The sequence below is a fragment of the Macrobrachium nipponense genome, chromosome 40 (genome assembly GCF_015104395.2).
Source record: "Macrobrachium nipponense isolate FS-2020 chromosome 40, ASM1510439v2, whole genome shotgun sequence".
NCBI lineage: Eukaryota > Metazoa > Arthropoda > Malacostraca > Decapoda > Palaemonidae > Macrobrachium > Macrobrachium nipponense.
The window spans coordinates 33,469,405-33,483,524 of NC_061101.1; the positions used below are offsets into that span (position 1 = coordinate 33,469,405).

The 14,120-nt window shown below is 38.3% G+C and overlaps 1 protein-coding gene across 1 annotated transcript in view; it reads left to right on the plus strand.

Moving 5' to 3' along the window:
• LOC135212072 (lon protease homolog 2, peroxisomal-like) overlaps positions 1-14,120 on the plus strand; it is a 249,420-nt gene that overhangs the window by 169,494 nt on the left and 65,806 nt on the right. The window contains 1 exon segment of the mRNA XM_064245420.1: positions 611-770. Within this exon segment, the coding sequence (XP_064101490.1) occupies positions 611-770 (160 nt within the window).

Sequence of the window (14,120 nt, forward strand, 5' to 3'; positions counted from 1 at the left end):
AAGTGTAGCTTTGAAAATAACCAAGTATTCTTAACTTAGCTTGGTTAACTGCATGGACCTCATCCTGAATAGGAGCCACTAAGTCATATCATTTAAATCCAAGTTGATGTAGTTGATTTGGTTCTATAGCTTGATAGCTGCACCACTATCAACGGGTCATGATCAGATCAGACCAGTTGCTTGATTCTTGAAAAAAAGAAATACAAGTTAAAGTAATTTAAATTTTGTTGTTTTTTTACTGGGTAAAATTAGATTTTCTCCAACAGATCCATCACATGAGTACATACATGAAAAGTGAGATGTGTGATTGATATTTTACCCAAGCTTCAGGTGGTGCAATGCACCCAGGCTATTATTGATCATGTCTGCTGGGCAGAAGAGTTTACCATCTCAAGACACATATCATGAACACAGGCAGATCTGAATGGTGGGTGTGTATGAAAAAGTAAAATTTGTATTAGGAAAAATTTAGGCATTGCATTGCTCTACTTGCTATCATTAAGAAAAGCAATATGTTAATTTGAGTTGACTAGAGTTTCAAGTTATAGGTCACATGACTGTATGTGATCACTTAATACTGTACTACTTATTTGTTATAAATTTTTCAAAGGTCAAGCGTCGAATTTTGGAATACTTGGCTGTGAGACAACTTCGTGGTGATCTCAAAGGACCAATATTATGTTTTGTGGGTCCCCCAGGAGTTGGTAAAACAAGCATTGTTAAGTCTATTGCAGTTACGCTTGGCCGTCCATATTATCGGATGTCATTAGGTAAGAATTGTAGACTTTCCAGTTTTAACTTGGAAAGTTTTGTATATTCAGTTTTAATATACCATTTTTGATAGCGTAGTCGCTGTTTTGTCATCAAAGGAGTTAACCCCCTGGTGTGCGCCAGCACCCCAAGGTGATCAGGCTAATATCAAAGAAATATCTTTTAGCCTGGTCTTTTAACTGGGTTTTATGCCATAATGATAAACAAGTGATAGAGTATAATGGACTCAAAACACAAGAAGGCATTTTTTCTCGTCTTCAGCAAAAGCTGTACCCAGTTTTCTTAAGTCAAAACCTGTAGAAATGACTATTGTGCATGCTCATCGGCCATCTTGTTTTAGGTTCGCCGGCAAAAAAACCACAAATCATTACTCTTTCTGGTCATCACACACGAAAGACGATACTGCCAGTGCTCCTCTATTTTGAGATTTTTATTGTGAAGTAGAAAACTAGTGTTTTGATTACCTGTCCGGCATTGTTTAGAACACGTGACCGGCAAAACACATGTTCCAGGCTAGCTTTACGAACACGAAAAGTGTTTATAAATAAATTTTTGTTGGAAGTTTTTTTGCTAAAAGAACTACTGTTCCATATTGTATTGTTAATTTAGTTAATCTTTTCAGATAACGGTTTCTACAATGTGCGAGGCAGTAGCCTACATAAGCTAGTAGCCTAGGCGGTTTAGGAGACACAATTTTAGACTAGGAATGGCAGTTATCGGTAGCCCCTAACCTTAGATAATTTATCTTAAAGATGATTAAATAACCCTAAGTATTTACCTAATTTTTTGGTGATAAGTACCTAGAAGTAGATAAACAGGCTACATCATTTTATTTTTATTTTGCCATATTTAGTATGACCGAATAAACCAACAGCCGGATAATTCCTAGTGTTAAGTAGTAACCCCTTACTAACACTATTAACCTCTTACGCCGATTGGACGTATTAACGTCGAGTCAAAATGTCTCCCGTATGCCGATTGGACTTATATGTCGACTCAAAAAAGTTTTTTTAAATTCGCGGAAAATACTTATAGGCCTACCAGCCGAAAACTTTTGAATCACGCGCCTTGGGGGATGCTGGGAATTCACGGATCAAGGCGTTGTTTTGTTTACAATCGCTACGCAGGCGCGCAAGCGCGAATTTCTTTCTTATCGCACTTAAAAGTATCAGTGACATATCTCAAAAATTATTTCATCACTTTGACATAATTTTTGCACCATTTTAAATTATCCGATACATGGAGTATTATATGAAAATGTGCGCAATTTCATGTAGAATACAACCAAAAAATACTCATGATTGTAGCTTTTATCAGATTTGAAATATTTTCATATAAATAGCGGTAAGTGCAAAAATTTCAACCTTCGGTCAACTTTGACTCTACCGAAATGGTCGAGAAACTGTAAGCTAAAACTCTAACATCTAGTAATATTCAATCATTTGCCTTCATTTTGCAACAAATTGGACATCTCTAGCACAATATTTCGATTTATGGTGAATTTATGAAAAAACTATTTGCCTTACGTTCGCGCGGTAACTCTTCCGATAATTTTTTCGTGCGATTCCTCCTAATGTTTGCACCATTTTAAATTTGCCGTTACATAAAGTTTTATATATGGAAATGTGCCAATTTCATGCACAATACAACTAAAAACAACCCATGGTTGTAGCTTTTATCAGTTTTGAAATATTATCATATAAATAACGTTAAGTGCAAAAATTTCAACTTTCGGTCAACTTTGACTCTACGAAATGGTCAAAAAAAACGCAATTGTAAGCTAAAACTCTTATATTTTAGTAATATTCAATTATTTACCTTAATTTTGCAACAAATTTTTAAGTCTCTACACAATATTTCGATTTATGCTGAATTTATGAAAAAAGAAAAAAAAACATTTTCCTTACGTCCGTGCAGTAACTCTACCGAAAAAATCAGAATTTATTTCGTGCGATTGTCAAAATGTTTGCACCATTTAAAATTAGCTGTTACATAAAGTTTTATATATGAAAATGTGCACAATTTCATGTAGTAATACAACTAAAAATGATTGAAGGTTGTAGCTTTTCTCTTTTTTCGAATATTTGCATATAAATCACGATAAATAGAAAAACCAAAAAAACCACGTTCGGTCAAATTTGACTCTACTGAAATAGTTGAAAAACGCAATTGTAAGCTAAAACTCTTACAATCTAGTAATATACAGTCATTTATCTTCATTTTGAAAAACAAATTCAAAGTGTCTAAACACCAATATTTAGAATTATGGTGAATTTAAAAAAAAAAACAAAACTTTCCCTTTCCCGCCGCGTGCCGATTCGCGGCCAAGAAAATCTCCGAAATACGTATGTCGCATTATCCTAATATTTGCTCCTTTTCATATTAGCCGTTTTATAGAGTTTCTTATATGAAAATGTGCACAAAATCATGAAGAATACAACAAAAATAATTGAAGGTTGTAAGCTTTTCTCATTTCCAAATGTTTGACCTATAAAAACAAATATATATATAACAATTTCGACATTCGGTCAACTTTAACTCGTCCGAAATGGTCAAAATCTGCAATTCTAATCTAAAACTCTTACAGTATCGTAATATTCAATCATTTATCTTCATTTTTGAAAACAAATTGAAGTCTCTAGACATATTTAGGTTTACGGTGAATATTTGAAAAAAACATTTTTTTTTACATCCGCGCATTACAAATTCGTGCATCATTTTGTGTTAATATTTTTCCAGTGTTGCTTTTATCTTTTAACAATGTATTATATATCAAAATGATTGCAATTTAGTGTACAATACAAACGAAAAAGAAAGTAACTCATAGCTTTAACCGTTTTTCGACAGCGCGATTTGAATACAATTATGGATGAATTGTTTTTTTTTTTGCTACCATATATCGCATTATTTACATATAATGATATTTTTTCATTTCTGATGGTTGCATACTAAACTTCAGGCACTGACAAAAAAAGGAGCCAAAAATGAACTCTTTTAATCTTCAAAAACTAAGAGGTGCTGTGATTTTTTGAAAAATTATTTTTTTCCCCTTCCGCGCTCACTCCAAACCCGCCTCGGCATACGGGATAGGTTTTGATTTTTAGGGAGGGCTTCGGGCGTAAGAGGGTTTAATCAAAGTTGTTTTTAGCTTAGAATACGTATTCTAAGGCTAGTAAAATTGGCAACAGGTGCCAAATGTAATAGTAGTCTAAAACTCGTAGCTACATGTTAAGTGGTGGTTTTTAAATAACATGTTGAATGGGTGCTGAAATTGTCATTCGAATTATTACTCTAAGTTATGCTTAGAGTAAGTGTTGATTTTACTTGTAAGGTAAAATAACCTAACATGAAGGTTAGTGTTGGTATGATGGTTTTATAAAGGCTAGTTTATCAGTAATGTAACATGCTAAAACTATTTGAGGCTTAGCAAAAATGTCTGTTTTGCTATGATTTAGTGTCCTAGCCTATATGTGTGCATATATGTGTATATGTATGGGTTTATAAACCACTTTATTGAAAATATTTCAAAAATTACTCAACTCAGTAAATAGTAATTTGGTTACGTAGCCTAACTAAGCAATCGGGCTACTACCAAGTCTCATAGAAATCTTGCTTAGGTTTAGTAAATAGTTAGCCATATACATATATGTGTATATGTATGGGTGTATGGGTTCATAAACCACTTCATTAAAAATTTCAATAATTAGTGCATGACTCGGTAAATAGCAACTTGGTTATGTAGCCTAACTAAGTGATTAGGTTACATATTAAATTCTTGTTGGTAATAAGTAAAAACCTAACCTTATCCAGTAGGAATAGATTATACCAAGGATACTAACCCCCTTATAGAAAACTTGCTTAGGTTAGTAAATAGTTAGTCATAAACTAACTTGAATAGTATTGGGTGTTGTTATAATCAAAATTAAAACCTAAACATAACCAATTCATAAGGACTAAGTTTAAGTAATATAAAAATAAACAAGGCTTCAAAGGTAATTTACACCTCAAAAGGTTTGAGTTAACACAGTTTTAGGCAGATCTGGTAATAACTGCATCGAGTCTTTATATGAAAATTACTATTATCTAAGAGATATTGAGTTGATATTTGAAATTTAAATGTTGTTGGCAGTTTGAGTTTAACCCTAGGGACTAGTATCAGAAACAGAAAAATGACATTTGACGCCCCAGTCCCTAGTGGCCTTTATTTTTACGGGACCATTAATTACAGTCCATGCGGAGTTAGTTCGTAGAATTGCCTAAATAATTTACAGAATGTACTAGTAATGTACATTTGTAGTCAGACTAACTTGTAAAATATCTACTACTCGTTAATATTTATGGTTTTCAAGTATTAAAAGTAATTTATACTGAAATAAAATTTTTCAAATAATAACTTGGTTTTTTCACTACTGGGCCATCTTGAGAAATGACCCTCAATTAAAATGTGCTGTAGCTGGTTGCTTGTTGCGATTTTTGCCAGTGGGCACTGCCCATACCACCTGCCATAGGCATAGTCCCTGTAACGATCAGGGCAAATTTGTTCCTGATATGTGCGAGAATTGTAGCGTGCTCTTGGCAGCAAGCTTTAAAGATGAAACTGCTCACTTTAGACTGTCTCTATGGGTCCTAGGGTTTAGCAAGGTGGAGAGGAAGATTATATCTATCGGCAAAACTCCGGAAGCATATATATTTAAACCTTTCTCTGACGTTCCATGTCTGGGCCAAAACCCAATAACATCAGTCACCGCTACCCCCCAGGTACATCCTGAGGAGGAATTAGAGGAATCCTCACCTACAAGTGAAGTGTTCAAAGACTTTAAGGTAGACATTGATACCAAAAGAACCTTGCTGTACCCAGAAGGGCCAGGGACACAGATGTCAATCAGCCATGGGAAAAACATTGTAGAAGAAAGTCAATCTCCCATGCAGCTTTCAGAAGCTGATCAGGATCCTTCCCCCAAAAGGGATATAAGGATCCACCTGAACCCAATGGAAATAACAGCGAATTCAAAGGGTTATAGCAATTCACCCAGGACTTCTGCCCCCTGGGGAACAGACAACTGAAGCTTGGCTGTAGATATACAATCAGGTTTCGCAAGCTCCCCAAAAGGGATACACAGTTTGTGGAGTATTAGCTCACTTCTGGAAGGAAATAATAAATGACATCAAAGATCAAAGGTGCTTTTTGCTGCTGAAAGGCAACAGATATGGGACATACTGAATGATACAACCAAAATGTAAATATCCTGCATCTTGCAGTAGAATGGGGAGAATTGAAACCAAATCCGCCCAAACAAGAGTTAAGAGTGCAACCCCAACTGTACACAACAAAATGGCCGGTTCTGGTTATGAGTCTTATGACCAAAATCTAGCAGAGACTCTAAAATCCTACTCTGATGTTGATAACCCTTGGCAAGATGCCTCAATGTGTATTTTCTCAGGATGATAAGTATCTTTATTAACCCGTAAACGCCGACTGGACGTATTTTACGTCGAGATAAATTGTCTGTCGGGTGCCGACTGGACGTATTTTACGTCGACATACGAAAGTTTTTTTAAAATTCGCGGAAAAATACTTATATCCTACCATCCTAAAATTTTTGAATCACGCGCCTTGGGGAATGCTGGGAGTTCACGGATCAAGGCCTTGTTTTGTTTTTGAAGCGTGACCCAGGTGCTCATCGCGCGATATCCCATCTTCTCGCTCCAGCCAGCATCAGTAGCGCACCATCCGAGAGCGATCTTTCGTGAAAAGCGTGTTTTTCTGGACTTGTGCGAGACTTTGAGCATTTGTATTGCTACAGGACATTCCTAGATATGTCTCAACGACGTGGTGAACCGTGAAAGGCGTTTCGTTTTACCCGTCGGAAGGGATCGTGCAAGGCGTTTTTGGACCTGGATGATGGCGAGGGGCCAAGCACCCAGCATGACCCCGCGCCTCAAGGCCGTTCTGTGCGGCCACGTGTGGCTGAAAGTGTTTCGGGAACACATCGTATGCCTTTGGTTACCCCTAGAAGCATGTGGGCGTCCTTAGGGGCATTCGTAGGCATTTGGGAGACCTCCAACCAAGGGGACATAGACGAATATCTTTCGGAGCTTGATCGGGAACATGTCGCAAGTCCTCATTTTGGATGGCGGATGGTCATCGAGTGATGAGGACATCAGTCCCGATGAAAGTGAGGATGAATATTTGCCCCCAATGTCCGTTCGAGGCTCACATCCCGAAAGTGAGCTCGAATTCAGTGGGTTCAGTGCATACGAGGGGGAATCTGAAGGAGGAGGGGGAGGGTGGGGATACGGGCTCAAGTTTTATCGCAGAGGACGATACAGAAAGTGAGGGCCTAAGTGAGGGTGATGGGCCAACGTGGGGGGGGGGGGGGGGTTAGTGTGCATCGTGCCTGCACCCGGCACGTAGAAGGTCGGCTCGTCGCGCCAGCCAAGGTGAAGGTCGGTCGTCGGAGAGTGGACGAGGGGTGGACGGCAGGACCCCACCCCTCCTAACATGCACCCCATTCACAGGCAACCCCTGGGATGACCGTACCAGTACCCCCTGGACTGTTTTGGGGTTCATCCAGCTTTTCCTGACGCGGGAATTGCTGAATACTGGTACACGAGACGGTGGACTATGCTCGGTTACTTTGCCGGTATGAGCTGAAGACGACCTTGTCGTATTACTGGGCGGGGTTGCAACCTCATTGACATGGCACATTTTTTGGGGCTCCACATTTATTTTGGTATGACACCTGCTGTCGACGTCAGGCAATATTGGAGGAGAAATTATTTTTAATGTATGCCGAATGTGCCTGGCGTTATGTCCCGTGATAATTTCCTGGCGATGGACAGGTACTTCAACGCCTTCAACCGAAGGGCCATACCCCGGAATAACAGTGATTGCCTCATTTTAGTGCGTACAGTGTTGGATTATATCCGTGAGCGGTGTAGTAATCTCGTGATTCCTGGAAAGAACCTGTCTTTGGATGAGGGGATGATGCCTTACAAAGGACGTCTTAGTATAAAAGTGTTATAACCCCAAGAAGCCAAAGAAATATGGTGTGAAATTCTTTCTCATTACCGAGGCCAACACTGGATACGGTTTGTGGCTTTTCAGTGTATACCGGGGTCTTCTCCACGCTGCGTGACACTGTATTCAACCTTGTGGGACGTTTCCGTAACCAGGGATATCACCTGTTTATGGATAATTATTATAACTCGGTATCCCTGGCCCAGGAACTGTATGAAGCAGGTGTTCACGTCAGTGGTACCCTTCGGTTTGGTGCGTGGGGCCCCGAATGTCCTCAAGAGGTTCGCTAGTCATACCGCACACCTGGCAGAGGAGAGACAGAGTGGTGCGGAAGGGCGCTGTCTTCGTCATCTGTTGGAAGGGTGTCTGACTCGTCCCCATGATTACGACGAGTCATGAACCCATCCAAGAAGAGATCGTACAGCGGAAGAAGACACGTCGACAGGGCCGAGTTTGTGTTGAGGAGTTTCGTACCGAGCGGCCTACTGTCATTGGGCACTACAACAGGCACATGGGAGGAGTTGATCTCTTTGATCAGCTCATCCAGTACTATCCCTTCGCCAGGAGAACCAGAAGGTGGACACAGAAGCTCCTCAAATACATCCTTCAGTTGGCCCTCCAAAATGCCTACATACTGTACTGTGGGTACCACCGCGGTGACAATCTTCCGAGGTTGACCCACATACAGTTCCTAGAGGTAGCCAGGAATGCCCTCATCAACTTCGATCCCGATGAGTGGCCTTCCATAACTGACCCCCTGCCCCGAGCTGCAGATCTGCCCCTAGAGGAAAGGGGCAGATAGGAGGGCCAACTTCGCTCGACCTGCCGCGCCCCTGCTGACCGCCGCCCCTGCTGACGCCGCCCCTGCTGACGAGCCCCTGCTGACGCCGCCCCTGCTGACGGACGCCCCTCTTGCTGCCTAGCCCCGCCATCACCGCTTCTCGTCGGGTAGTGGACCCTGCGTGTCGGCTGCAGCCAGGGGAACACATACTGGAGGCCTTAGAAGGATGAAGGCAGAAACGGTGCCGGGTGTGCCATATGAATGGCAGAAGGAGAGACACCCGGTTTCTTCTGTCGTCTCTGCAAAAGTTGCTCTTTGCAGGATAGGGGAGTGTGACCGAAAGTACCACACTAAGGTCATGTATTGCAGCGCGCCCCCTAAACCGACAGCGGAGGGCGCACGGGCCGCCGGGTCCATCAGCAGTAAGGGCGCGCGTCTCCCTCCTCCACCTGTACCTCGTCATGTCGAGTGAAAAAAAAAAATACAAGACGCTTCAATGGAGGAGGGAGAAAACAAGAATAGAACGAAGAGTCCAGGATTACGAGTGAGTATTCTGCATTTATTTTATATTTAGTTTTATATTTATTACAATTTTTTTTATATATCTGAATGTGTGCATGATAAAATAATAATAAGACATTTCATTGTATGCGAAAAGAGAACGTCACCTGCATTCCTTTTATTATGTATTGTACCAGAATCGAAGAATGTAATATATATTTTCTATATACATATACATATATATAATATATATATATATATATATATCTATATATATATATATATATATATATATATATATATATATATATATATTCTATTATATATATATATATACATATATATATATATAATTATAAATAGTGTTTTTTGGGGGGTAAGCAAATTACTTACAGTCTAGTATATTCAATCATTTACCTTCACTTTAAAACAAATTGCAAGTCTCTAGAACAATATCTCGATTTATTGGTGAATATTTGAAAAAAATATTTTTATTCCCTCCGCGCGCCGATTCCCGGCCGAAAATATCCGAAACGCGTAGGTCACATTCTCCTAATATTTGTGCCTTTTCATATTACGCTTATTTTATAGTTTTATATATGGAAATGTGCGCAAAAACATGCACAATATAACAACAAATATTGGAAGGTTTGTAGCATTTATCATTTTTGAAATATTTGCATATCCAGTACGATAAGTACGAAAAAAACTACGATCGTCAACTTTGACTCAACCGAAAAGGTCAAAAAACGCATTTATAACATTAAAATCTTACAGTCTAGTAATATTCAATCATTTATCTTCATTTTAAAATAAATTGCAAGTCTCTAGAACAGTATCTCGATTTATGGTAAATTTTTGAAAAAAATATTTTTTTCCCCTCCACGCGCCGATTCTCGGCCGAAAATCTCGGAAACGCGTAGGTCACATTCTCCTAATATTTGAGCCTTTTCATATTACGCTTTTTTTAAAGGTTTATATATGGAAATGTGCGCAAAACCATGCACAATATAAAAAAAAATTTTTGGAAGGTTGTAGCATTTATCATTTTTGAAATATTTGCATATAAAGTACGATAAGTACGGAAAAAAACTACGATCGGTCAACTTTTTGACTCAACCGAAAAGGTCAAAAAACTTCTTTTATAACATAAAAATCTTACAGTCTAGTAATATTCAATCATTTATCTTCATTTTAAAACATATTGCAAGTCTCTAGAAACAATATCTCTATTTATGGTGAATTTTTGAAAAAAAATATTTTTTTCCCCCCTCCGCGCGACGATTCTTGGCCGAAAATCTCGGAAACGCGTAGGTCACATTCTCCTAATATTTGTGCCTTTTCATATAACGCTTTTTAAAGGTTTATAATATGGAAATGTGCGCAAAACATGCACAATATAACAAATAATATTGGAAGGTTTGTAGCATTTATCATTTTTGAAATATTTGCATATAAAGTACGATAAGTAAAAAAAAACTACGATCGGTCAACTTTGACTCAACCCGAAAAGGTAAAAAAAACGCATTTATAACATAAAAATCTTACAGTCTAGTAATATTCAATCATTTATCTTCAATTTAAAACATATTGCAAGTCTCTAGAACAATATCTCTATTTATGGTGAATATTTGTATTTAAAAAAAATATTTTTATTCCGTCCGCGCGCCGATTCTCGGCTGAAAATCTCGGAAACGCGTAGGTCACATTCTCCTAATATTTGTGCCTTTCATATTATGCTTTTTTTAAAGGTTTATATATGGAAATGTGCGCAAAAACATGCACAATATAACAAAAAATATTGGAAGGTTGTAGCATTTCTCATTTTTGAAATATTTGCATATAAATTACGATAAGTATGAAAAAAACTACGATCGGTCAACTTTGACTCAACCGAAATGGTAGAAAAACGCATTTGTAACATAAAAATCTTTACAGTCTAGTAATATTCAATAATTTATCTTCAATTTAAAACATATTGCAAGTCTCTAGAACAATATCTCGATTATGGTGAATATTTGAAAAACAAATTTTTATTCCGTCCGCGCGCCGATTCTCGCCGAAAATCTCTGAAACGCGTAGGTCACATTCTCCTAATGTTGAGCCTTTTCATATTACGCTTTTTTAGAGTTTTATATATGAAAATGTGCGCAAAAACATGCACAATATAACAAAATTATTGGAAGGTTTGTAGCATTCTCATTTTTTTTATTTTTTTTTCTATTTGCATATTAAAAAAAAATTTTAAACAAAAATAGACATTCGGTCAACTTTAACTCGTTCGAAATGGTCGAAAACTGCATTTGTAAGCTAAAACTCTTACAGTATCGTAATATTCAAGCATTTTTCTTCATTTTGAAACAAATTGGAAGTCTCTATAACAATATTTCGATTATGGTGAATTAAAAAAAAAAAATTTTTTTACATCCGCGCGCTACGAATTCATGCATCATTTTGTGATAATATTTTCTCGTTGTTGTTTTTATCGTTTTACAATGTGTTATATATCAAAATGATTGCAATTTAGTGCACATTACAAACGAAAAAAAAAAAGTAACTTGTTACCTCTAACCGTTTGGCGCACAGCGCGATTTGAATCAATTATATATGAAATTTCGTTTTGCGCTATCATTATATCGCATTATTTATATATATGATAATGATAATTTTTTTTCATTTCTGATGGTTGCATACTAAACTTCAAGCAATGACAAAAAAAGGAGCCAAAAATGAACTCTTTAATCTTGAAAACTAAGCACACTGTGATTTTTTGAAAAAAATATTTTTTCCGCTTACGCGCTCACTCTCAAAGCCCCTCCGGCACACGGGAGTCATTTTTTTATTTACCGCTTCGGCGTTTAAGGGTTAATGAGAGAAATACCATGATAGAAGTAGTACATGTTGAATTTAGGGACAGGTCAGCCTTTCCTAACACTGAATTGGCACCTGATACCACCTGTGCCAGATGTGGAGAAGCCTCTAATGGAAACTGTTTTTTCTAGCTGGAAATTTGGCATTAAGAGCTGTAGATGAAACTTCTCACCAGGTAAATGGGACAGGAATTTATAGTGCCATTATGACAAGACTCAGGTGGCTTACCATGTACCCCACCAGCCTTCTGTCCCTTCACATTTAAAGTCATAAATCATGTGAAAACATATTTTCAAAATTATGTAGTAACCAGAAAGCGTGACCCATTGGTAGAGCTAAAACCATTTGCTTCGTTATCCCGGTTTCAGAAAACTCCACCGAAGAATGAGCAATGCTCAACTTCCGTCTGATAGGAAAAGCTCCCCCCAAGATATTGACACGCAGCAATTTGGTACTTCAATGAGAAGGATTTCAGAAGGTACATCAGCATCAGAGTTTCTTGCTAGGACCCACCTCCTTAGTGTCTTAACCACTTCCTCACTGTTAGGAAGTTAGCCACAAAAATGCTTCCAGAAGACTCTAGGATGATTTTTGCTGTTGTGGCTAAAAGCCTTATGAGAACATTATGGGAAGCTCTATGAATTTTTGGACTGGCGCATAAAGTGCAATTAAGAATAAAAATCCAAAACCTGAAATAAAGTGTATATTAGTGTACAAGAAATATTATTACTGTAACGTAAAATGTGGAAGCTTTACCTTTCGAGTGAGGCTATCTCCGATAGTGGCGGCAGAGGAGGAGGAGGACAAACAAACGGCAGATAACGTACGTACACTTAATTAACTTTACGAAAACATAAAAAATTTAAGGAAAACCATAAAACTAAAATTTGCGAAACATCTTAACAAAACTGTAACACTTAACTTACAAAATCTAGAAATAGAATACCTAAAAAAAAAATTTTTTTATTTTTTTTTATTTTTAACTTTTTTTTTGGTTTTTTTTTACTTTTTACGTAGGCTTTTTTTTTTTTTTTTTTTTTTTTTTTTTTTTTTTGTTTTTTTTTTTTTTTTTTTTTTTTTTTTTTTTTTTTTACAGAATTTCAACTTCATCACCGCTTTCAACGTTCTGTTTTTCATCACTTGGTTCTTCCTTTTTGCTTTCAACTTTCTGTTTTTATCACTTGGTTCTTTCCTTTTTGCTTACTCCTGCTAATGCTGAAGGCCTCTTTAAAAAATAACAATCCAAGGAAGATTGCTTCTGCCTACTTTTCACAATGTTCCTGAAACGACTCATGCAAAACGTCATCGAACTGCGCAAGCATACGACCTGTGTGAGCCTTTTCGGGTGTCTTTTTTTCGATAAACAATTGCACTTTAATGAAAAGTGCCTAGAATATCCTTAATTTCTGCCGTTGTCATAGGCTCCTCCTCTTCCTCGCCGCTGCTAGAGAACTCCTCTTGAACGACGTTAAGTTGCATGGCCTCCAACTCCTTCAGGTCATCCGTCGTAAGCTCCTCTTGTGCTCCTCGAGAAGGTCGTTGATGTCGTCCTCGTCGACGACCAGCCCCATGGACTTGCCGAGTGCAACGATCTCATCAAGATCTGGTTCCAAAACAGTTTCGGGATCATCAACTGTTTCGGACTCTGCGCACCAGCTTCACCCACGTCGAATCCCTCGAAGTCTCTGGCGGATACGGCATCAGCCAGAGTTTCCTCCACGAGGAATTCAAGGTTCGCCTCGAAACCTCCTGCCAAGCTAGGTCAATGAGTCGGATGCAAATGACGATGTCGAAATGCTCCTTCCAAAATTGACGCAAGGTGAGGTTTGTGGTATCGGTTGATGTCGAAACATCTCTTGAAAAGATGTTTCGGTGGTACAGCTTCTTAAGTTCGCTATCACTTGCTCGTCCATGGGCTGGAGGAGAGGGGTGGTGTTGGGCGGAAGAAAAAGAATCTTAACAAAGGAATACTCCGCTAGGATATTCTTCCTCGAGGCCAGGAAAGTGGGGAGGGGCATTGTCCAACACCAGCAGACATTTCAGGGGGAGGCGCTTCTCTTGCAAAAAAACTCTTCACAGTCGGGCCGAAACACAGATTTACCCACGGTCGTGAACAAAAGCCTCGTTACCCAGGCTTTTGCATTAGCCCTCCACATCACTGGAAGCTTCTCCTTC